Consider the following 27,295-nt stretch of genomic DNA (forward strand, 5'->3'; position numbering starts at 1 on the left):
CCAAAGCTGAACATCTTCCAAAGGATACAGCATTTATCTGTTATTCTCTTGAATTTCTTAATGGATATTCAATTTACAGAGTGGACACTAAAATACCATATATATCACACATTCATGCACATATATAAATATATTATACCACCATTTGTTTTGTCTACAAATCTATAAATGTAGTTGAAAATTTTAATTCATACAAGATAATGACTTTTTATGATGAACATGTTGTCATATTTCTGCATTTTAGTTATATTCTCTATATTATTTATATATATATATATATATATATAATTATATACAATTTTGAGATGAAAAAAAAAAACGTTTCGTTCAAAGGATGACAAAAACATTTCTTAAAATAAAAAAAGTTTTGTTTTACTTTGAATTTGATTTTGTGGACAAGAACATTAAAAATAGTTTTGTTGTGTGGTCAAATCAAGTCATACATGGCACTTGATGCAGACTGTTTCAAAGGAGCTTTACATTGATAATGCAAAAATGTTGCATTTCAGCTGAAGTCAATTCAGTGTTGATTCAGTTCTGTTGTAAAGATCATCAATGAGCAATTTAGTTCATTTCATCTATACAGCAGTTCTGCAGAAAACAGTGATGTCATCAGTCCTCAGACATACAGAAAGACCTGTCTTATGTTATTATATTTGATAAGTCATGGCAATGTAGTTTCACATTAGTATTCACACATGCATTAGTAAAGAAAGCCCATGGAAACATTATTTTAAAAAGCCCCCCCCCCCCCCCCCCTCCAAAAAAAAAGCCATGTGCTGTTGAAAACGACATCAACATGGAAGTGTTTTGTTTTTATTGCAAACCATACATTAATATAAAGAGTGCATTTCAAGAAACGTGGCAGTTGAATTTAAAATATTTTGGTTTTGTACATCCTTATTTGTTGTGTGTGCAATGTGTAATCCTCTGTGCTGTCCTGATATCAAGCTTTAATTGAACTCTTCTTCAAACACATCTACATTATCGAGGAATGCTGTATATTTATGTTCTATGTAAAATAGGCATCGATGTGAACAAGTGTTATTGACTAAGTGAGGATAGAGCATTAGTTTGATGCCGTCACTCGGCGATGCTGTCTGTGTCCGTCGCTGATCAGATGCACACTGATAAAAGCATCTCACCTAGAGATCTCTGTAACCCCCCACACATCGAAACTATATCTGCCATTGAGAACCACACAAGCTATGGGTGCCATTGTAGCAAAAAGAAATATCTAATGTAAAGGCTTTGTATAATACTGCTTATTAATCACCCCTCTGTGACAAAGGTTTCTCTCATGCTGCATTAACACATTTCCAAACATGTGCCCTTTTTTGCTATACAGTCTTCATTCTCAGTAAATAGTGTAAATTTCTATTGTTTATTATTATATATTCTGGTCTGTAATCTCAATAGACATTGGGTGACTATCATATAGGGAGATGTGTCAGATTATAGTGGTCAATAAGTGGTGTTTTTAGGGGTTGGTTATTAAACTGTTTCACTCAATCCTAAGCATGTGCATTGAGTCTTGCAATGGTCATGTATCATTACAAGCCTAAATGATTCATTATTTCAGACCACCTGGTTGCATTGGAAATAACTTGTTTGAAGTTTGGTGCAAAAATGTCTAACAGACTTAACTTGTATATGTATATTTTGTTGCTTCTTGCTACTCTATATCTAGTCTGCATACGTGTGCTTTCTACCAATAACAGTATTTATTTCTGTAAAATATTGATTATTATCTTTTTAGCCAGAATGAAACCATAGCACTGTCTAACTTGTGGTCAATATGTGGTATAAAAAAATATGATGCCACTCCATTCATTAAAAATGATGCCAGAAAGGTCAAACCATTATTTTTATCCATGCGAAGAGTTTATTCTGGAAGTATCTGTCCAGATCCCTGTGTGATTTCATGTTTATCAATGTTTTTTTTTTTTTTTTGACATCTATAAGTTACCATTTGTTTTTTCCCACATTGATTTAAGGCAGCAAAAACCACTCAAAAGAACGTGTGACATTTAATATTATAACTCCCTGGGATCGTCTTGATCAGATGATAAATATCTAATTTCAGACACTAAACTTTAGAGGTCACAGGTTCACATGCAATCTGCTAGCAATCACTTCATTACTGCAAGGCTGATTTGGCCTCTGCTGATCCTGCAGCCAATGAGATTGCTTGCTCAACATTTAAATAGCCTGACAACTGGTTCAGTGTTTGCTTTGAGCTGGTCCTCCAACAGGCTATCCGAGTTCCTCTGAAATCCTTCAGCTCCACATGCCTAGATCGTTTACAGGATTGATGTGCAGTATGTCTATTTATGCAGCAGTAGCATAACTTAAATATTCACAGCAGTGTGTCTGTGTATCTATTAGCAATAGAAAGTCCAAATACATCAACATTGACAATTCAATTGCATGCTAAAACTATTTTGAGAGCTGTAAGGATTGAAATGCATTAATTAAAAACCAAAATTAGTACTAGTTGTTCTAATCCATCTCATATATTTTAATCAACCAACCAAAGTTTTAGATCTACATTGGTGTATGTATATCAAAAGTGGAACATTTGTTAGAATTTTGTTTTGTCTTTTGAATGCTCAGCAAGCTATTGCAGCAAAAAACACCAATAGATTGGGATCTGTGTGCAGATTTCTGTCCCCAATAACAGCTACAACAAACACTTTGGATTTTTTTTTCAAATCCCACCATCATCCCTTGTTCCCATAGACTGTAAAAAAGGCTGTCGATGGGGGGTATGGGCCGTGCCATATTGGAAAATCTTGAGAAATACAAAATACAAATGTTCAGAAAGGATACAGAGGTGGTATGATGTGTTGTCAGATCATGGCCGAGATGTCAAATTCCACTCGGCGCAGCCCTTTATCAGCTGTCAATCAAAGTTAACCGCCCTTATTTGTCATACATTTTATATCTACTGTAAATATGATCTAAACTAACGAATTAGAAAATAAATATTTGTCATATATTTTATATCTAATTATGATCTAAACTAACGAGTTAGAAAAAAAAATATTTGTCATAGATTTTATATCTAAATATGATCTAAACTAACCAGGTACAAAAAAAAATCACCCCCCTCACAGTTGTCAGGCACTCGGAACCTATCCAAAAGGTCCATGGGACCAAACTGGAAACATATGAATTTATGCTGTGAAAACGGACATTTTAACATGAGGTCTATGGATATTTGCTCCCTTTTGGGAGCTTCCTCTAGCAGATTTTAGATGTATTGCAGTTTTTCTCACTTCCTGGTAGGCTTCATTTTTCAGAATTTTTTTTCAGGCCGTTTGTTTACATGACAACGCGTTTTGGGTGCCTGAACAAGCCAAACTTTTAAGAATGTGTTTCAAAGTGCACATTTTTGAAAACGGTCTCACGAATTTCTGAAGACGATGACTTCATGCAAATGCGTAAAACGTGTTCAGTTTATAGTGTTTCATCGCAATCTAATAGCCTTGCAGCAGAATTCAGAGATATTGTAGTTTTCACGGATCCATGTGAATGGGGATCGTTTTGACGATGGTGTCGCCAAGTGGAAAACTCGAAGAACAAATGTCTCAGTTTCCTTTGTTCTAGTTTCCCACCCGTCATTATTTGTCACGGACATTCATTAACAATTTAGTTCATCACCATAAGTTCCTTATTTCCTTTCAGTCAGTGTCTCGTATTGTTTGTGCTATGCACACTGTTTTGTTTGTGTTTTTTCGGATACCTGTATTTACCTTGTTTAAATAAAGAAGTCTTTTACTTTGTTAATCAACGCCATTCATCATCATCATCATCAGAATACGCATGACAACCTGGTTCCGGGTCTACTGTTCTCAGTGAAGAATAAGATTTTTCCTTTTTATTGCAGTTTTAATTGGCTTTTTAAAAAGATACAATAACAACCAAATAAACAGACCATACTTCACACTTACATCAATTAAACAGTGAGAAGTTTATGAGTATTTGGCGTGCTGTCCAGGGGGAGGGTTCCGAGCTCAGAATTTTTGCCCAAACCCAGAGTGCTCCCACGTTGTTAGAGTAATTAGGACATGAAGTGAGGAGATGGGAGGGCTGCTGTTAAACTGTCAATGAACTGAGATAAGTTTGCTGTATATATACCTCTTAACTCGTTGATTGGGTTGATTAAGAGAGTGTGCCCCACTCGTTCCTAATAAGGTTTGATTACCTGAATGTGTTCCACTTGTGATTAATTAGGAAGGTTTAATTTTCTGAACGTGCTCCTCACGAACTTTGTTAATAAAACATCATATCATTACAACAAACAATTTAGGATATATAAGTCAAATATTTGTATTTTTATATATATATATATATATATATATATATATATATATATATATATATATATATGAAGAGTTCAGATGCAAAAGCCTCTAAGTGCCATTTGAAATTTTCTTCTAAAATGATCATTTTTATCAAGCTTGTATATTTAAGTTCAGTAATTTCACTTAAATGGCAATGAAGATTACCTATTGATTGTCATTTAAGTGAAATTACTGAACTTAAATATACAAGCTTGATAAAAATGGTCATTTTAGACGAAAATTTCAAATGGCATTTAGAGGCTTTTGCATCTGAACTCTTCATATATAGCCCACAGTGTGCAAATTGATGACTGGCCAATTAATTAATAAAAAAGTAGGCTAATACACACCTCAGGTGGTAATGCGGCCACAAAGCAACCATAGACTGTAAAAAAATATGGACGTAGTATCCGTGACGTCACCCATAGGTTTCTGAAGAGCGTTTTTGAAGCCTAAAGTGGGCGGGGCCGGCCGTCGCCAACTTGGCAGTGCGTCACCTCTCGTCACTACTAGGTGGCTATCAGAATGTGGAACGTTCAGTTGAAGCAGACCATAAACAGGGGCTGTCAAACTTCAAAAAGTACCATACAAGTATCATAAAACTACAATGTAAAAAAATGTTTTTTCAGAGTTTTAAAAAGATGTTTTTTTTTACAAGAAAATAGCTAATAAAAAGTTTTATGTTTGATTCAATGTTACTTGCCATTTCTTTGTAACTATTTTTAGATTTTTTAGCCATTTATGAGTGAAAATTGTTTCAACACCGATTTGTTCTTGCTGTATTCCAAGTCATCAATGATATAATAATCATTAGCTCTCTCTTCACTCATGTGTGTTCTGTGTTAAACAGTAAAATCAGGGCAAGCATCGGTGAGCTGCGAGAGCTCTATAAAACACAACACACACTTCTTATGTTTGGATATTAACAATCTGTTCATGATGAACTCAAAATGCTCAGTAATTCATACTAAACCTGAGCCGCGTGCGGTCAACTCATTTGTAATGCTGTCTTCTGCATGAACTGTATAATAGTGTCAGAGTCTGAGCAGTCTACAGTTGAGGAGAGGCAGAACAGTGCATATTCTCACCTATCTCTCAGTGTGAGACAGTGACTGATTACCTTCATTCAGAGCTGTTGAGGAGCAATCACCCCAGGCTCCAGGCTTTTTGGAAGGGTGTCTGGACTCAGCAGGGCAGAAGCTTTCATTATCCGCTTGTGGAGTTCTGTGGATGGCATGAGGCAATGGAGACTGTACTGAATGCCCACTCTGAAGAATCATATAGCTAAACGGTGTAAATATGGGGTTTGGTTTTCACCAAATCTGCCCATGTAACTGATAACTTACCCCACCCCCATCCCCCAAAGCATAAAATTCAGAAATATATATTTCATAATTTTAAAACCAGAATTTAATAGTGTGACCAGACATTGATGTAAATGTGAATACTTTGCAATGTTTGTATGTTTCAGTAAGTAAAATATTTAAATGTAATCAAATAATGCTGAGGGCTATCTTTGACATTTCTGCCCTACACATTTAGAGAATGCTCTGGGAGGATCAAAGGAGTGATGACAGGATGAAAGAGGAACAGGCCAAAAATTTACTTTTTTTTTATTATATGATTAAAATATGTTGATCGTTCGCCGGTTCCCGCCTCCTCCTGTCGGATGACGTCTGTTTGTGCTTCCCCATTAGCCTGGTGGTCATTCAAGTTTCATTAGCATGCATCTCTGAGGAGTCTACAAGGGGATGAGAAATGTTAGATGTATGGAACATGAGCTTATGTAACATACTTGTCCCTATTCAAATAAACTTAAAATAAAAGTAGTTCACACTCTCATTTTGTTTACTCCAATATAATATTCCGCTGTTTTTTCATACAACGTGTTCAGTTGATTCTATGTCTGATGTGATAGTTTCCACTCATCTCATGACCCTTTCAGTACTTTACCTGGAGGGGATAATGTGGACTTGTATACAGCTTGCACAAATATTTATTGAAGGAGGAAGAGGCACATTCAGTCCAGCAAAGGGGAATGGGGAATACCCAGTACCTTGCTAGAGATGAGAGTGTGTAGATGCTTCCATGTGGTATACTCGCTGTAGGAGTGGAAACAGAGTTGAGATAATCACATTTCTTTAAAGTCGAAACCTAGAGACTTTAGCTGTGCAGACCTCTTTCAATTGAGAGCAACTGCAGCCTCCCTGGCTGACTCTGCTAGTTGTTTAACTCCTTCATTGCCTCCTCTTTCAACATTTTAGCTACATCTGAGACTATGTACAGCATGATTTTATGTAACCAATATGGCGATGAAGTCAAAAGTGGTCATAGCTTAGTATGTATAGTTAGTAAGCCTGTGGGGCAACGCATTCTCATCCTAGGGCGTCATATAGTGACGCTTTTGACAATGAGTATACATCCAACACACATGGCATCCTTTAGCACCAGTGGCGGCTGGTGAAAAATATTGGAGGGGGGGCTGAATAAGAGGGGGGTCTGGGGGTACCCCCCCCCCCCCCCCGAAAATTTTGAATTTAGTAGATGTGATTTCCTGCATTCTGGTGCATTTTAGGCCTTAGGCCATGCCCTTACCTATACCAATAAAATAACTTAAACCAGTCAATACCAATGGTCAAATAATACAATAATAATAATAATAACAGTTTGACAGTTAATGATAATGAACAAGTTGCATGTTTATTATGCTCTGTGTGCTGACAGAAAAAGTGCAAACGCATAATATTGATAAATTATAATATAGGTAATACAAAAATAATAGGTATCTAGTTTAATCAGTCCCCAGCTGTAGACTACATATTTTTGACAAATTGACAATTGGATAATGGATAACAATTTGTTGATACTAGAGAAAGAGAGAGAGAAAAGGCTTTGAAAGAGAGGGTGGGACAACTTTCTTGAGGGTAACACCCAAGTATGAGAAGAAAGTTGATTTGAACTAGTATGAAACACAGTAATCTAGCTCAGAACTTAAAAACATCAAAAAACAAAGCAAACACACAGGTATTAATATTCCTATAACTACTTTTAGGGATGCACCGATCCACATTTTTTCACTTCCGATCCGATCCCGATACCTGACTTTGGATATCGGCCGATACCGATACTTTTCCGATACCAGACCTGTGTTTGCTTTAACATTATTTATCATTATTGTTGATTTTATATGATGCTGAAATAAACACCTCTCTACAAGCAAGGATGATACGTACGTATGTAGCCTATGTCAATATATATATATATATATAATAGATATATTAAACAATAGATAGACAATTAAACAAAGATATACACATTATACAGGCCTACACAGTGCTTTAATTTCAGGAAGGTCTAACATTATTCAGGTATATCGTCTAAAAAGAATTATAATAAAGTAATCAAAAGTAAAATAGCACTGCAAAGTTTATCATAGATAGATTTATGCTTATTAAAGCTGAAGGTATTCATTCAAGAGCTGTGAGTGATTTTCTCTTTGCCTTTGGTTGTTTTATTCTCAGTAATGTCGCAATCGTCACATTTATACTGCTGCCCCTTTAAGAACTAGTGCGGATTTCATAGTCTACTGATGCACCATATTTTCTCCCAACTATTTCCATAAACCGTTTATGTCTAAAATGAACGTAGTTAAGTGATAATCTCCAAGCCGGTCGTTTTGACATTTTTGTGCAGGCTACATTTGATCGTTTAGACACGCATATGAAGCCTAAAGTATAATTTGCTTGTCTGTTTCGGAGCGCGCGCCGCCCTCTTGCGCAAATTTTGTGCTTTTAATAGCTCTTTTTATTATTAAAAGCGTCCCGCAATTTAGCAACAGCAGAGACGGCATTTTACAACAATTACCGATCGTGCTGATTCTGTCTTAAAGTTTGAGTTTTACGGAGAAATGACAGTGCACCGCCGCGATGGGAAGGAAGTTGGCTACACAGAATGCGGCTATTGTTTAATGTTTTTTTTTTTTTTTTACCTCAATATATTCTTTAATCTTTGGAAATCAGACTAATATCACAGATCTAAAGTGTAACCAGGCTATGTTTCCTCTGTCGTCACTCATTAAGCAGGGCTGTCGTGTTGTGCGTGCTGTGGCACCGCGTGAGAGATCTCTCTCTCTTTCTCTTCTGGACTGCGAATTGCAAACATGCATCATCACAGACAAATAGTTTAATTTATACGGCTTTGCAAACATTGCATTTTGCTGTCTTGCTCTGCTGCGGTGTTTCCAGTGTGAAGTATTTCCACCATAGGATTTCCACACAGCGAACATATTGGTAGCTCAATGCTATCCTGCTAGCTGGCTGCAAACTGCGGAATGGATTTCTTGAGCGGGCGTCTGTGTGTCTCATTGAGCCCTATTTTTTACAGTCTATGATTGAGCTGCACCTCCGTTCAGGATATCCATTCCACAGTTTGCAGCCATCTAGCAGACTAGCAGCCCCGGGGAATCCCTTTTGGAGTCATTTCAGCAGCCAACGTTAAAGCGCAGACATGGATCATAAATATCGGATTTCTCCGCAGGTTGGATCGGAAAAATCCGATACGTGAATTACGCTGGTATCGGTCCCGATACCGATACTGGATCGGATCGGCCCCATCCCTAACTACTTTAATATCAAATGTGCGTGAAACAGTGTGTGTGAGTGAGTGAGTGACAGAGACAGACAGGTCAATTCCCACGACTAACTTTACATTATTTCCACTCGACGTCACTGGCGCTGCCATTCTGCTCTCATCTGAGGTAAAAAAAAATGTCCCGTGGTGCGCGTGCACGGTGCACTCCCCTAATCTGATACTGTGGGCGATATTTTCAGCGCCCCCAAACCATAAAATTTGACGACGCTGATTGGCGAAATAGAAACTTTTTTGCATAGCAACCGGGGAACCATTGGCTTAAATTCCAGCACTGTGGGGCTGAGCGAATTGGCGCCCTGAGAAGACAGCCTATTGGCTATACTACTACACCAACATGATAAAAGTAACGAAAGTGAATGCAAATATCATTCTGGTGAGTTCAAAACACTTTTCAAAGTAAAACCATTATTAGCATATAATTAACACAGATTATTTTTTAAAACAGACAGACAGGTCGGAGGGAGGGCGGCGCCCCAGCGCCCTCTATGGGCGAGCCGCCCCTGCTTTAGCGTCAATATTACACGCTTTGGTTATGGGTAGGTTAAGGTCTGGGGTAGGGTTAGGGTTAGACCACTCAGAGGCACTTTCTGGCCCATATATATCTGTGTCTCATATTGACGCAAAAGGGTGCCATGTGCGTTGGATGTATACGCATTGTCAAAAGCGTGACGCCTTGGGATGAGAACGGGCTGTGTGGGGTAGTAGCAGTACAGTAGCCCACCTTCTTTTAGACGGAAGTTGTTGTCGGAAGCAACTGTACAGTAGCTGTGGCTACTTTAATGGACCAATCTCAGATTTCCATTCGGCCCCCAGAATAATACTGAATTTAGGAATAGCCTAGTAAGAGCAAAAAGTATTCTATATTTATTTATTTTTAAATCAAATGAAAAAAAAGCCTTCTGAAAAGTACTGTAGCTTGTGCAATAGCCTGCCTTCAATCAAAATTGACAATAAATGCGTTGCTGTCATTGAACATCTTTTATTGTTTCACATGCTAATTTTTTCACAAATGTCAAAATTTTCCTCACCTGGGATTTGCACCCAATAACAACCATCAACAGAGAGGAACATGGTAATTGCAAGCTTTGCAAGCAAATAAAAGCGACAGTCCTCAGTTATTAGAAAGTAGCCTGTGATCCTAAATACCCCTTAAATACTCATTTTCCACCAAAGCATTTTGGGAGCTGGTTTGCCTGCGCGCGAACCAGTTTTTTTGTGTTTCGACAGCCAAAAAAAACAGTTCTCGGCCAGGAAAACTGGTTCCAAAGCGGTACCAACTCTTTGCTGGGCTAGAACTGTTCTTTTACCACGTCATGCTTACGTCAGGGGCTGGGGCGGGTTTAGATGTGTTCTAAATATCTTTTCTGACCATAATATAGGATCGCAAAGCCAGGAGAAACATTTGCAGAAACACGATGGAGTCCGCCTTTGTAAATGTTATGCTTGAAGTTGAATTTTTTTAAATCATTACAAGCAAAGAAGAAAACAGTCACAATATAGAACAAATAAATGGAAAGAAAAAAAGACACAAGACAGGGGTACATAACTAATCAGAAAAAGATTACATATCAAAGGAAAAGATTAAAAGACTTACTTATTTCAATTGTTTTTAAAGCCTTCTTGGTACGTGAGTTAGAGATAATCCCAAAGTAATGTTGTACTTGCAAGCGTTTCTAGCTAAGACATACTGTATGGAGACCAGGCTTGTGCAAAATTCAGAATTTCAGAATTGGCCTCCATTCAATTCATGAAATGGAATTTGAATCGAATTTACTCCGCCCCACAGGAAGTTGAATTGGAATTGGAATTGGAATGACAGGATGTGGAATTAAATTCATGGCAATTCAAAGAAATTCCACACAGTCACACAACAGAAATAATGAGTTGAATCTCACATAGTGGAGAGCGGGGCACAACGTGATGCTTTTTGATTTTCTTTGTTTGTGCAAATCTATTTAGAGTATTTATTTTTCCCACATTAATTTCCCACATGTCTAGTACAATTTTGTGGTTTTGTTTAATTAATACAATGTATACTTTTTTCTTGATTTACCCTGAAAAAATGTTGAAATGTGACAACATGCCCCATAGGTGGGGCACATTGTAACATGTGAGGGGCATACTGTAACATCACCATATGACAGCTTAAAATGCTATCTCATCTAATCAAAAAAATATTAGGGCTGTCAAACGATCAATCATGATTAATCGCATCCAAAATAAAAGTTTGTGTTTCCATAATATATGTGGGTGCATTGTGTATAATTATGTTATATATATATATATATATATATATATATATATATATATATATATATAAATACACACACACATGCTTGCAGATTCTTAATAAATATTTTCATGTATATACTGTATATAGATTTATATATAATTTCTATTATGTATGTGTGTGTATTTATATATATATACTGTATATATATATATATATATATATATATATATATATATATATACATACAAAATAATTATACACCCACATGTATTATGTAAACACAAACTTTTATGTTGGAGGCGATTAATCGCTATTAATCTTTGACAGCCCTAAAAAATATACAAGTCAAACCAAAATATTTTCTTAATAAAATACAATTATTAACCTTTTCATACAAAATAATGGCAGTTTTTAATCATTCAAATAATTAAAGAAATTAACTAATATGTGAGTTTGACAACAAACACATGGGAAACACAACTATACAGCATAGTTTAAAACAAAATAAAAATGAATAATAATGAACATTGACTCAGTCTTTATTTACATGTTCTTTATTCTCTGTTTTCTCAGTATAATTCATAAAACTATAGAATAGCATCTTTCTAATTAGGGGCACATTGTAATGCAGTGTTACAACATGCCCCACCAGCGCAACTGGGGTTTAAACCCTGCTAGTGTCTTCTGCTATTTAGCAAAGCATTAAAGAACTATATCAACTGTTAAACAACATATTGGATATTCAAATAATATCAGATTTGTCTTATTTTAACTAAACAAAAAAAAATAGAGATGAAAAATTAACTTAAGTGGGAAATGTACTTTTGCTATGGTTAATTAAATGTTCAGTGATAGCACCCCTAATCCTACCCATCTCCGCCCCATGATCCCTAACCCCACCCCTAATCCTACCCTTCTCCTACCCTTAGATTTGGATCCAACTTCACCCCCTGGATCTTTTGTACTGCAATGAGGTGCTACTGAGCTGCCTCCCAAGTATCATCAAAGATCATCCCAATCGCCTCTTCTGATGTCTACTCCTTCATTTTTTATGTATTAGTTTCTTGTTTTATTATTTTATGCAATCCAAAACACAATAAACTGCCGCACTCCATTCCTCTCTGTTCAAATCCTTGCTCGAAAGCTGCTGTCATTTGCTGGCGGAAAGCATGAAATTGCCATAATATGCCGTATATTGCAGAAAAGTGCATACTGTCAGGGGCAATTTGAATAGTTTTGATAGTGCAAATGGTTGAGTAACATGAAAACAACTTGGTGGTATGACACCGCCGGTTTTAAAAGGGTTTAGGTTTTTAAAGCTCTTTACATTAACAAAGCAACTGGGATGGATGGCATTCTGCTTTTATTTTGAAAACCTTTAGAAAGGAATGATCTGATGGGTGAACATTTTTTAGAGTTAGAGGTCTATTGATTGGATTTACATATTATTCCAGTTATTAAAAAACAAAAACAAAAAAAACTATTTTTTACCAGTTCCAAAAAGACCTAGTCCTCAAAAGTGTAACGACTATCGCCCAGTCGCCTTAATCTGCATTGTGATCAAATGTTTGGAGAAGATTATGATTTGGAAGCTTAAAGAAGCTTAAAGGAGTAGTTCACTTAAAAAAAAAAAAAAAAACTGCTGATAATTTATTCCCCCCCATGTCATCCAAGATGTCCATATCTTTCTTTCTTCAGTCGAAGGTTTTTGATGAAAACATTCCAGGATTTTTCTCCATAATGCACTTTATATACTTTACACTTGAGCGATCGTTTCGCTTGATAAGACCCTTATTCATCGTCTGGAATCTTTTAAAGCCCTTTGAACAGTTTGCAGTTTGTACTGAAACTGTCTTTTGGACCTTGGACCGTTTGGTTACCAGTAAAGTGCATTATATGGAGAAAAATCCTGGAATGAAATCCTGGAATAAAAGTGAACTACTCCTTTAAGGAAGAGGTTGGGGACAATCTTGATCCGTATCAGTTTGCTTATCAAATCAAATAGGAACACTAATGATGCTATTCTTACTGTGGTCCATCATGTTTTAAAACATATTCAGAATCCTAAGACTTATGCCAGGTTGTTCTTTCTTGATCTGATCTCTGCTTTTAATACTATGCAGCCACACCTTTGGCTCTCCAAACCAAATAGCATGGCTGTTAATCCATAATACATCATTCCATGTATTTCTTACTGGTAGGATTCAGCAAGTTAGAGTCAAGCAGACTGTTTCTGCAGACTAAACTCATGAAATAGCGTGTGTATGACACGCCAATTCGTATTTCCATTTTTGGCGTGCTATCAAGACGCATAATCGCCTTTCAGCGTGTTTATGAACGCTGTTGACTTAACGTTATATAAATATATGACTTACCTCAACCCCGTCCCTAAACCTAACCATCACTGGGGTTAATGGCATTTATGACTGGAGATTTGACTGCGTGTACAGACACGCGGAATGACGCGGACGTTAATGGCGTAGACATACACGCATACACGCGGATAGCTCAAAATGCGTAGAGATAACACGCCACCTGGCGCGAAAGTGGCGTATATGTTTACGCAAAAGTCATGATGTCATGTTGGTTTCTGAGTGTAGGTACATTACTATTGGTATCCCCCAGGGGTGTGCATGTTCACCACTCTTATTTATACTGTACGCCAATAGTATCTACTACTGTACAGCAATATAAATAGTATCTGAGGATATAAGAGTCACCATCCTGTCATTTATATTTAAACAGCAGTATTGTATTGTATGTGTCCAAGACAAATTTATTTCGGGACAATAAAGCCCATCTTAACTTATATTGTCTTAAAATGTCTTAGATGATACTGCCATTCTAGATCTTCTGTATAAAGGTAAGGACAAACTGAGGAAATATTTTTTTTGATCCCAAGTTAGTAGCCAACCACATCATGATTAACAACAAGACCATTAGACAGGTTGCTTCGTACAAATACTTTTTCCGGAGTCTTAGACTTGCCGTTGCTCAGAGGTTCACGTTGCTGTTTTATCATGCCTCTATTGAATCCATCTTACTGTATGGTATGGTGGCCTGGTTCGTTTTAATTTGACAGTTACTCCTAGATCTGATGCGTATGGCAATGAATGTGGTCGGTCTAGGGATTTACCCCCATCTTCAGTCTATTTTTAACAAAATTATTTTTAAACAGACAAAGAAAATGATTTTGGACCCTCATGTGCCTTATTCTGGACCCTTTGTTCCTTTGGCTACAAGGCTGTTAAACTCTAGTGCAAAGGACACAACTGTCTGATTGTTTTTTTTTTTGTTTTTTTTTTTTTATTGTAGATTTTCACATTTTCAGACAAATAGACAATACAATCACAGGACATAACCAACCAAACACACACACACACACACACACACACACACACACACACACACACACACACACACACACACACACACACACAAAACTCCTTCAGTTAGATTCAAATGTGCAGAAAACCACATCACCTGGCACTCAGGGACGTGCACAGGGGGGTTGCTCAGGTTGCCCGGGCAACTGCCCATATGCCCTTCTCGACTCAGGTTGCCCTTTCGAGGAAAAAAAAATCGTACAATGGATGTAGAATTTCACGTCCTAGACAAAAAAATAATATAAAAATCGCAAAGCCTCATTCACTTCCATTCGGGCACTGAAAGTGAAAGTCAAACTGTTTCCACAAGACCATAGACTGCACGCGACCGGTGCGACGGGTGCGTATGGTAAGGCACCGCAAATTACTCAAGCCGCGCCTCCATCTCGTGTCCCGCGCTAATTAATGTGTACGAAGTCCATGACAAAATGAAGCGAAACAATCCTTCTCGTCACGAAAAGAGGAAGAAGAAAAACATGAGCGTGAATTGCGGGAACAGTCAGGTAAACTTGTGTTTTCTCCTCTCTAGTTTGATGTCAGCAAAGTTTTATGGTTTTTGGTCTTGCTAACCTATCTGGGCAGGCAGTGCATCTCTTGCATCACTTTTTGCCTGACAAAAGTGAGAGTAAAATACCATTATTTATTACGTTTTGTTTTAGATAAACGACAAAGTGCAACAACAGTGTTTGTTTACTGCAACTCGGAAAACATAACCGCGTCGCGTGTGTTGTGTTCATATGCGCGTGCACGAAATGAAACTCGCATTTTTCAAGCAGAAATGTGGAGACCAGAAATAACGTACAATACGTGAATGATGGCACTCCCAATCAAAGTACACATTATAAAGACACTGATTATCTAGTCTCAGTGTAGTTAAAAACTCTAAACAACTGCACTAATTATGCAAGATAGAAACCAATGTATTGGCAATTTGACATTGATTGACTATTGATTTATAGGCTATATTGAATTTAAAATGATGATTACCTGGACATTCTGGTCAATATGAATACAAATCCCTCAGTAAATAACCATAAATCAAGATTTGCTTCAACATGCATAAAAAAAATAAAATAAAAATAAAAATCATAGGCTACTGATTCCGAAAATACCCTGTAGAGTGAATCAAAGTTAATTCCAAAAGCCAAAGTTCAGGGTTGTACTTTATTATTTTCTTCTTATTTATGTTTACGTTAATATTCACTTGTTATCTTAACATTCTATAAAAAATGCTTTATTCAGTAAATATTGTTTGTTTGAACCTCATTCTGTTCTATATTGTTGTACTTATTCTTTGACTGTTTTGTTTAAAGGAGGAAGGATTGTATGGGCGGTATTGAGTGGCAATGGCAAATGGTTTACATGGCTCACGGCATCACAGATCAGGTAGAGGGCCCCTTAGCAGAATTTTGCTTAGGGCCCCATGCAGGGGGAGGTCAGGATTGGCAAAAAAGGATTGTATTTTTTCCCGAAATCTAAGCGTTTTTTATTTTTTCGAGTTTTTCCATTCAATCCAGATTATTTCTTTTCAAATAAATAAATAAATAAATAATAATAATTTAAAAAACAATAAACAACAATATGAGGAACTCTTTTGCTCATTTGTGTTATCTCTGACATTTTGCAATATTTATAAATAATAATAAGACCATAAGATGAGGCATTGCGTTTGGACATAAACACGGCCAGATAAGGCAATTTGGAAGGTGACAAATTCAACTGAATATATTCCTTCATATAGCCCGTGAGGGGGGAGGAGAGGGGGGTTGCCCTTTTTTCAGGTCAGAGCAACTGCCCCTCAAAATTCCTGTGCACGTCCCTGCTGGCACTGGCAAGGAAGGTCAAAACAGATGTTTTCCTAGTGAGACATTATAAACCAGGTGAAATTGTACAACTTGACCACATGAGATATACATAGGTATCTTTCCATTAAAGACAGAGTCAAAGGAATAACTATAAAATCCTAATAAAAAAAATGAATTGAAAAACATTAAATAGCTTCATTGATGATTTTTAACAAGTGATTGAAAAAAAGGCTTCAAATTTCTCTATATTTCCGGAAATAGTATCTGAGTCTTTCCACGTGCAGAGTGGAGGAAAGTTCTGACAACCAAAACTTGAATAGTGGCTTTAAATTTTTCTTCCACCTGCAGAGTATAGATTTTTTGGCAATCATCAAACATACTGTATAGGCAGTCGGGTAGCATTATTAAGGCGCAACAAAAGAGGCCGACCAGCCAAGAATGGCAGTCGCAGGATCCAAGGGAAGCTCACAAGCATAAACTTCAGAAAGAAACTGAAAAACCTCTGACCAAAATTCACCCAGTTTTGGGCATGCCTAGAAAAGATGACCAAGAGTGCCCTCCGCAAACTCACACTTATTGCAAAGAGGGGAGATAGTAGGATAAAAAAAGAGTCAAGTTTAACCCTTGAGTAATGTAATCTGTGCAACACCTTATACTGAATAAGTTGGTGCCTGGCATTAATAGAGCAGGTGTATATATTTTTAAGACATTTTTTTTTATGCTTAACCCTTGTGCATCAATTAAAAAAAGTTACACATAGGTAAAAAGAGGACAAAAATGTCCATGTCAAAAAACTGTCATAAAAATGTGACGCTTTGGAGCACAGACTTAAGTTTGGTATCATTTTAAAGAAGACCCTTTGCAGATTATTGCTGAAGTAAAAAAATAATAATAAGTAAATCCAAAAAAAAGTTATATAGGTATAAGTTTATGAAAATTATTTTTTTAAAATATTTTATATAACACATATATATTTTTAAATCAGGTTGAACTCAAAACTGCAATAAAATCAAAGCCATAAATCTAAATAGGTTGTGTTCCAAATTTGAGGATGATATCTCAAAAAATGAGCTTTCGGTAACAGTTTGTTTGGGCGTAGTAACATATTTTCCCCATTGGGTGCCAGCAAAACCCCACTGGTGCTCACAGTGATTGGATTTGAATTTGCAGTTTTTCTCTCTCAGTAGTCTCGTTTCCATCCACTTTTTGCGCTGTTATGTTATCGACAAAGTGAATATGCGGAAAAAAAACAATACGAAATTTGCCGTCTCCTGACTGTTTCCATTCAATTGACCTTTTACCGATAAGATTGTGTGCGTGATGACGTCACGAATGACGAAAGCGATTTGTCGCATATGTTTTGGTGTATCGCAAAAAAAAAAGTGACTTCAGCCGTTTCCATAAACATTTTTTTTTATTTATTTATTTTTTATCGCAAATTATACCTTTTGAGGTTCCAGTCAGCACACCCTCAACACCGAAACAAACAAACAAGAAAATCGAGAGAGTAGGCTATTCAGGCAGTTAATTGAAATTTGCCAACTTACTGTCATTTCAATTAACAGTTACACAAATAATTGCAAGTGTCCGAAATATCAGAAGACGACGGCAGAATGAAGCAGTTGCTCATCTGATAGGGCTCGAAAACTACCCTTATTATGCGACGAAGCCCAAGCGTCTGGGAGAGACCACGCAATAAGGCGTTCTGGGAGGAAGTTGTGGAGAGACACTTTACTGAAAGTCTCTGGGTGCAACATTTTAGAATGACACGGCCGACGTTTGAGATGCTGTGTGGATTCATTGGTCCTGATGTTGCGCCTACCCCAGGTTGCCACCGACCACCGATTCCAATACGAAAGCGGATTGCCATTGCCCTCTACAAGCTGGCAACCTGCGCCGAGTATAGAGTGGTAGGCGAAACTTTCGGGGTTAGTCGGGGTTAGATTTCTCTGTCGTTTCCCGTCAAAAATACATGTTATATCATTTTCTTCCATTAAATGGAGAAAATAACGAGTCTCCTCATCTGTCCACGAAAACCGCTCCGAGTCCGCCATAGTGTTTGTTGTGACGACGACTGCACCTTGCGCGTGAGGAAATTATCACGTGACACCACGTTTTTTTCCGTGAAAGCCCTTTTTCTCGACAAAAAGTGTTTCCAAACTCGTTTTTCGCGACATTTAAAATATCGACATAACATTTATGCGCTAAAGTTAAACGGAAAAGGATTGTGTCGACATTTGCAAAAAAAAATCGTTAATTGGCGTTTCCATCAGCTATATCGGTAAACATTTTGATGCGCAAAACCTTTTTTCGCAAAAAAACCCTTGGATGGAAACCTGGCTAGTATTACAAACACACACATATTTTTTTTTTATAACTAAACACACTCTGACATCCATACCAACACACCCACACAAATATCATTGCAGAATTTATCCAGTTGGCTCTATAATATGCCGAACCAGTAAACAGGAATAAAGTGATATTTGTTTTATAGGCCAAACTTAAAAAAAAAATTTGAAGCCTTGCCCTCAGAATGAAAGCCTCTTAACAAAGATTGCATAGTTTTATAGTTAACTGAACCGGGGATTAAAAATGGCAGTTTTAATGGGTTTCAAAGGGGACATTCTTGTCCAAAAGGGGCTGAGAGGGAGTATTTTTTGTACCTAATGCAAAAAATATTTTTTTAAGAAAATGACGGTGAAATAGTAAAATTCCAAAAAAAAATACACACCTGTGCCAAGTTTTTTGCAGTTAGCTTTAAAACAGGCAAAGTGATCAAAAAAACAAAACTGAAAAGGACAAAAATGTCCATAACGATGCACAAGGGGTTAATTAGTCAAGAGCTGTGAGTGAGTTTCTCTTTTTCTTTTATTGTTTGATTAACATCAATGATACAGACAACAGCAGGCAAATTAGACTAATTGCATGGATCCAGTTTTCTCCCACCTTCTTAGTAAGTGTGTAGCCTATGTGACAAATAAGTGTGTGTATTTGGCCAAAAAGCTGTGTAAGATAAGTCAAATGACGATTGCATGGTGTCTGTCATTCTGCATCACTTGCTGTCGGTGTAGATGAAGCATTAAAATGCATTCATTTTAATTCAATGAAAACAGTGCTATAGCACTGGCTGCTCCTGACTGGATACAAGGTTATCTTTTCTATACTTTCACAGAGCCCCACTGACGTTCATTATAGACATTATATTTTGCCAAGTCATATTTTACCTTACTAACATTTCATTTATTACAACATATCTTACTGTTAATTGATTGGACTGTGTTGGATAGTTGCAACAAATTCAATCCAACTAGTTTGTTTTTCATTTTCTACAAACGTGTGCTCACCCCACAGCGGCTGACTCTGCTCCATGTGAACAGTAACCAGTGTCTCGACATGCCTTCTGAAGAGGATAAGATGGTTCCCACTCTCAGAGACTGTAGCGGCAGGCGCTCACAGCAGTGGATCCTGAGGAATATGACGCTAAGTGTCTGACAGAGCCGGCAACATCCATTTCAGACCTGAATCTCGGCACTCACCACACAACACGAGTCCTGGAGTCAGGTTTATGGCCTTCTTCACAGCTCTGTGAATTTTCATTTGCTGGTTCATGATCAAGTCCAGCCATGCTTTGATCAGAAGAACAACTCACAGCCCATTTACTGACCCAATTGTGGCCAGGCTTGTGTCTCTGTTCATGTCTGGACTGCATCCTTCAACTCTCAGATTCACTGGTCTAGGGTCAGATCACAGCCATTGTCCAGCTTGGCGAGGTTTAAATGCATGCTGTCTCTGATCTGTGTCACTGGCTATCTATGCTGCTCATCATCTGTGGGAGTTATGGTGCCTCTTAATATCCTACACGTCATGTCTTTTACAGTAGCCTATATGTTTCTTTAGAGATGGAATGATTGTGTCAGCCTCCTCTGTGCTGAAGTGGATTTAGCTCTAGGCAGAATCCTCAGCTCCACTTTCTTTAAAGCACCTGAAGGTATTGTGTGTTGGTCAGTGGATTATACATATTACTCGCTGCTGTTTCTCAAAACTATCTTTATCTCTTTCAGTGAGGCTGCAATATATACTTGACCTGCCTTAAGGAAACTTGACCAGAAAAGCATGTAGAAAAAAAAAAGAAAAAAAAAACGCAGAACCAAACATATCCAGATATTCAAGGGAAGATTTTTATTTTTTAAAAAGCAGCTCATTTTGAAGTTGCATTTCATCTTAATATATATTAAATAGTTCATGTGATTTATGGGTGTATGATTTATCTGTGTTTTATGTAGTTTATCTAAATTTAGTTAGATAATAAGATATTGGAAATTGCACAGGGAATGCAAAAATTCAAACTTGCTGTTTGAAAAGAAACATTTCATTATTTATGCACATTTAATCATGTTATCATGTGCAAAAAGAAAAAAAGTGGCTTCATATTTAACCCCAAAACAAATGACCAGGACATTTCTGTTTTCAGGGTATTTACTTATCAAGTCCATTTTATTTTGATCAAACATTTCAAATGTAGTGATTGTGTGTCTACATTTGGTAATGTGCAAAAAAATCATGGAAGAATTGTAGGAAGCAACATCTCACAGGGAAAACTAAAACAAATCATTTGAAGCTTCATAAACACAGGTGTGACTGATGGATGGTCCTGGACACTGAACTGTACAAATTATGAACTAGGCCTTTTGAGCATTGATGTACATATTAAAGCAAATATTTTTTTAAGATTAAATCTAAAAACTCCAGTGGAAAAATCGATACTGCTGTAATACTGCTTGGTGTATATAAAATGTTTGGAAAATACTGTACAGCTTTATTCCACTGCTCCTATATGTGCACATCTAATGCATACAGTTTGTATAGACCTTATTCAGAGCAGCACCATGACAGGTATGAAAGTGAGGCTGTGAGGGTAGACTTACCGTGTTTCCAATGGCATCCGCTGTAAAAAGCTGAATAAAGCTCCTATATTACTTACAATTTTCCACAGCTTACATTGTCAGGAGTTTTTTGTCAAATGAAATTTCTTGGAAAGATATTTTTCCAGTGTTTCATGAGCAGAACAATCCGAAAACACGTTAAATAACAGTACAGCCCATTGAAGAGATGCATGACTATCCCTCACAGCCTCGCTTTCATTCTCATTAAAAATCAAAGATGGCGCTGCCGTGAATAAGGTGTATTGTCAATGTTATATCGATGTCTGTTTAACACACACACACACACACACACACACACATTTAATTTTAATAATATTGATTCTTGAATTGGGGGTTTAATGGTTTTGTGTACATGCTCACAATTGAGAGGGGTATCATACAATTATATGTCAATGATTAATATGAGCTATCGCATGCATGATACAGTCTGTACATTCATGTATTTTTTTTATCTTCATAAAAGCGGAAAATATGTGACTTTGTAATCGACTTAATGTTAACTGTTTTGTACTTTTTTTGTCACAGCTTTTTCTCTCAACTAAACTCATGTTTAACAGATTAATATAACTGCTAACTGTAATAAACCATTGTTGATAAATGTATCACCTTCTTATTAATAAGTTAAGCAAAGCGAAACTACTACGTCTGTGGGTGTCTCTTTTTTAATAACCCAGATGTGTGTGTGTATATATATATATATATATATATAGTATATAAAGGAAGTATCTGGACTAGGTTATCCATTGTGGTTTGTAAGTTATCTACTGTAAGTGGATTCTGAAATGAAGAGAAATGGATACGTCACCAAAATGGAACTATAATTTGTATAGTTCTAATTCAGTCAAGTCACCTTTATTTATATTGAGCTTTGTACAATTGTTTCAAAGTTTTACACAGATAACAGGATAATGTTTCAGTTTTTCAGTTTCAGTTTCGTTGTAAATATCATCTATTAAATTAGTTCATTTCATCTATAAAGCAGTTCTGCAAAAAAAAAAAAAAAAATCATCCAGCTCAGTTCAGTTGTCATACAGCAGCGCCAGTACAGTCGGATCGATAATATCATAAAATATTACGTCTCCCAAATTAAGCAAGCCATAAAAAACTAGGGGTAAACCAGGATCAGTCAGGTGACCACACTGACCTGACTTAACCTCAGGATAAGGATATGGCAGACAGACTAATATAAGTTTAGATGCCATCTTCTTATGATGTAACAAGTAGATCAGGTGTTATTGGAAGCGTTCCTGATTTTAACTGCTTTTGAATAATATAAATTAACAATGTGCTATATGCCAGGTTAAAGAGATGGGGTTTTAGTCTAGATTCAAACTGACAAGAGTCACAAGACTCAAACTTAATCTAGATCTAAATCTTAGTCTAGATTCAAACTGCCAAGAGTGCCTCCTGAATAATGCTGGGAAGACTATTCCAGAGTAGAAAAATGATCTACCGCTTGCAGATTTTGACATTCTAGGTATTATCCAACAGGCCAGAATTTTAAGATTGCAATAGACATGAAAATCTATAATGTGACAAGAGCTCACTCAAGTACTGAGGAGCTAGACCATTTTGTGTTTTTTAAAAATAATTAGCAAGATTTTAAAATGTATAAAATGTTAGGGAGCCAATGCAATGTTGACACAATTGGGGACATACTTCCTGGTTCTATTAAGAATTCTAGCTCCTGTGTTTTGGACGATCTGGAGTTTGTTTATTAAGCGTGCTGGGTAACCACCCTGAAGAGCATTACAATAATCAATCCTTGAGGTCATGAACGTATGAACTAGCTTTTCTGCATTTGTCATTGGCAGAATATGTTGTTATTTAGATATATATATTTAAGATGGATTTTTTTTTTAAAAAAGTTAGAAATGTGGCTTTCAAATTAAAGATTGGTATCAAAGAGCAAACAGCATTAGGATCAGTTCTTGCGTTTAACATATAGGGAATTGTTTTTTTTTTTTTTTTTCCAAATCATGTTTCATCAATGTGTCTGTGGTTGTGACTGGAACACTTCATTTTGAAAGTGTTGCATTTGTACAATGCGCAAGTATGCCTGTAAAATAAACTGATGCTGCTTATAAAAAAGGGACAAGAATGTTGAAAATTGTTTTCTTCACTTTTCCATGGGAAATTTCTATAAAAAGAAGATTTGAAATAAAGTAGATTAAGGTTTTCACTGTAACCTATGTAGAATACTCAGGGCCAGTGCATTTGCGCAGAAAGTGCTTAATGTGAAAACTGTCCCTATAAATTGCGCGTATTGAATTGAATGGGCATCATCCTCTCTCAGCTGATTCTATAACTGTTGCCAGTCCTGATGCCAATAATTGTAATGTAGCGAGGAGATTAACAAATGCTGGAATTGAATGTGAACGCTGAGTCAGAGATTCAATGTCATCTTTGATTTCTTCCTGTAACTGTAATATTGCGTAGCTGTATAACACTTAATGATTTAATTTTCACTCAACGTGAAAAAGTGTGATTCTTGTGACAAAAATATTTTCAGCTCGTCTCCTTAGCCTATGTGTCTTGCTCGGATTACTGCTGCCATTTCACTAGGAGGCATATACAAGGAAACCCACTTTCTATATTACACCTGCTTTTCAGAGGCGGAGAATTTTCAGGCAAAATAGAGGGAGCGGTTTCACCGGCTTTTTCTGTACATAACGCAGAATACATAATTAGCAGCAGTTTACACTTCCCCTTCCATCTCTTTATGTGACACTCCCACTTTCCCCTTGACTATCCCATGATTGCATGACACGAAAAGCGCATTTTGCCATTCTCAGTTCCAGTTCCCGTCTGCGCTTTCATCTCGGTGGGTCCCGTTCGTACATACCTCGCTATGGTTTTATGCGTGGGAAAAAAAAAATCTGTGGGAAAGGTCTCATCTCTGGGCCATTCGTCAACCCGGGAACAGGACATTGCATGGGGAGAGGAGGGTGCAAACCACCGTTTCCCCCACTGACTTAAAAACAAGGAGTCTATCCAAAGTACAGGATCCCCGTACAACAAAAAAGAATTGTTGTCAGGTACCTCGACTTCTGAAGAAAAGACCGCCAAACAACACACCTTGGGCTGAGTTGAGACTGGCGGGTGCACCTTGCTGCACACCAAGCTTCTACCAGCTCATCCCTCTAAAAGTTCATACAAGAACTGAACAGAGATCATCCTCACTAAGGATAAACTTACTGCAGTCAGTTAGGGTCTGTCTTGGTCTAACAAGAACAATTAACGAGAATCTGTTAACAGAACAGATACTCCAAACAAGATGGTTGAGGTGAGAATCAGGTTTATAAAGCATTAACCCCCATGGCTGATTTTTCTTATCAGTGCAAAACAGACTCAAAATACTGAGATTGATTTTGATCTTACATATAAGTGTATTATACATCATTAGATTCTGTTAAGTGTCTATTTTTTTTGTGGATACTCACAATAAAATCAAACACTAAACAGGCAGGGTATGTATACACACAGAACATGACAATCATGATGAGGAACAGCTGAATGCAATGAACAGTGATTAGAGGCTGACATCTTTATCGGGAATCCTGCGGGATGGGAAACAGACAACAGTCCTTCGGGCGGCCAGGGCAGTGAAGACCCTTCGGGCGGCCAGGGTGGTGAAAACCCTTCACACGGCCAGGGGAACGTAGGTCGTGCAGGCGGCCAGGGTGGTGAAGACCCTTCGGGCGGCCAAGGGGGTGCAGGTCGTGCTGGCGGCCAAGATGTCGACGTCACCTCGGGTGGCCAGGGCGGAGGTTTAGGAACAGAAGACACTGGCTCCAACTCTGGAACAGCAGACACTGGCACCGTGAACCGTCTCTGACTGGGCAGATGGGACGTGACCATTCTCTGACTGGGTAGACGGGACGTGACCATTCTCTGGCTGGGCAGACGTGACGTGAACCATCTCTGCCTGGGCAGACGTGACCTGAACAGTCTCTGACTGGGCAGACATTACCTGAACAGTCTCTGACTGGGCAGACGTGACGTGAACCATCTCTAACTGGGCTAACATGACCTTAACAGTCTCTGACTGGGCAGACAGGACGTGAACCATCTCTGGCTGGGCAGACGGGACGTGAACAGTCTCTGACTGGGCAGACAGGACGTGAACCCTCTCAGAATCAGCCTCCGGAAAAGCGGCTGGCTGCTGGGACACGGCCTCCGGGCTTTTGGGGATGCTAGAGATCTTCCCCCTCCTCCGCCGTTTCTGCTGGTGAAGTGCATGCTCTGGGCTGGATGGAGACAGAGGCGGATGGAACTCTGGACTGGATCTCACGAGCCCAGGGTTGAAGAGGGGCCTGAGTGGATAATGGAGTTGGGATTCCTCTCGACCACTTCCTCCACAGCGACCTCCACGGGTCCCACGAAATTTGACCAACCGGGTCCCCTCAAAAAACTCCCTTCTCTCCCGCTCGGTGGCTGGGGAAGAGATATGAAGAAACATACTGCTGGATCTGGGTTTGACAGAGTCCTTCTGTCACAAAATCACACAAGGCAATCAGAAGATCCAATAGCAGGTAAGTTTAATAGGGGAATCCGTACTCACAAAACAGTTCAGGCACTGGTCAAAATCCAAAAGGCTATCCGAGACAGAAACAAAACAAAGAACAAGCTAAATATGTGAAATATTTCCTTGAAATATAACCTCTGTGAAATATATAAAGGACTCCGTAACAAACACTAAACAGGCAGAGTATCACAGAACATGATATTCATGATGGGGAACAGCTGAGTGACAGATGACAAGACATGCCAACATGTCAGACCAACTGCAGCAAGGAGCAATTTAAGACATTTAAAGATGAATTTAGGCAAATTGGCTGAAAAATCACATACAATTAACTAAAAATGTGATTAAATGGATTATCATTTTAGACCAATAGGTGGCGTAGTTACAAAATCGATGTGATGTGGTCAGAGTTTGGTGACGATGAAAAAATCTTCAGACCAGTCGCATTAAAATTAAATACAGAGATTTATTCAAAAGTTATAAGCATTATTAGAAATGTTGTTATAGCTTTGACCAAAAGGTGGCACTATCTTGAAATCTTTTGAGTCTCTTACAGTACAGTACAAGAGAGTAGAAGAGAGTAGACTTGACGTGAAGAGAGAAGCAAAATAAGGAGAGGTAAGGGGAGGGAGAGGGAAAGAAAATGCGACCGCCTTAGTTGAGTGCCAAAGAAGAGCCTTGTTATCACTGTGCAGGCAAGTGGTGGTGGTGTAAACGTGCAGGGGTTTTCTTGGCACACTTTATGACAATGCCGTTTTAATTTGTTCATGATGTCATCTCAATGGATAGACAATCTTAGTGGTTTCAGATGTGACCTGATGTTACATTTAAAGAGTATTAAGGAGAAGATCAGCAGATGAACTGACAGAACTCCTCTCTAAAACACTAGTTAATAAGACCCTCTGTTTCACGTTGAGACTTGTTTTGTGTTTCTTTAAATAACACTGCAAAATAATTTCTGGAGATTATTTCTCCAGGGAGAAAGAGTGAGGCAGAGGGAGACATGATTATAAATACAGTGTTTGTACATTTTGTGATATGTGTGTGCATTTTTGTGTGTGCATCTCTGTGGGTATTATGGTTTCGTATATTTGAGATGATTATACAAATGACAAAAAAAAAAAAAAAAAAAAGAACAACACACCCCCTCCAAAAACATAAAAAAATAAAAACACAGGCAGGTTAGTGTCTCATCTCTCTCTCTCTCCCACTGATCTCAGAATTGTTGCTGCTCTTAATTGGGATGGGGGCGCTTGGTTCGGTTGCTCCAGAGAACAAAAGGGGTTTTAATTAGTGGGTGTTACAAGTGTGAGTCTCATGGGAAGGGTCTATATTGAGCTACAGTGAAGCTGGACACATTCTCTAAATCCTCATTGTGGTAAAAGCATACCCTTGTTC

At 37.7% G+C, this 27,295-nt stretch overlaps 1 protein-coding gene across 4 annotated transcripts in view; it reads left to right on the top strand.

The window, feature by feature from the left end:
- The window catches only part of galnt13 (polypeptide N-acetylgalactosaminyltransferase 13), a 102,567-nt gene extending 79,342 nt beyond the window's left edge, over window positions 1-23,225 (top strand). For 3 of the 4 annotated variants that reach the window (XM_039663986.2, XM_089133031.1, XM_089133033.1), the window contains one exon: window positions 19,778-19,913. Coding sequence is in view for 1 of the 4 variants with exons in the window: in XM_089133032.1 (XP_088989158.1) it covers window positions 19,778-19,918 (141 nt within the window). In the remaining 3 variants the exon portion in view is untranslated. Of the gene's footprint in view, window positions 1-19,777 lie in introns of all 4 variants that reach the window. The other variant, XM_089133032.1, reaches the window with a different exon arrangement.
- The last annotated feature ends 4,070 nt before the right edge of the window (window positions 23,226-27,295 follow it).

The sequence above is a fragment of the Pimephales promelas genome, chromosome 7, assembly GCF_988280905.1.
Source record: "Pimephales promelas chromosome 7, fPimPro1.hap1.1, whole genome shotgun sequence".
Classification (NCBI taxonomy): Eukaryota; Metazoa; Chordata; class Actinopteri; order Cypriniformes; family Leuciscidae; genus Pimephales; species Pimephales promelas.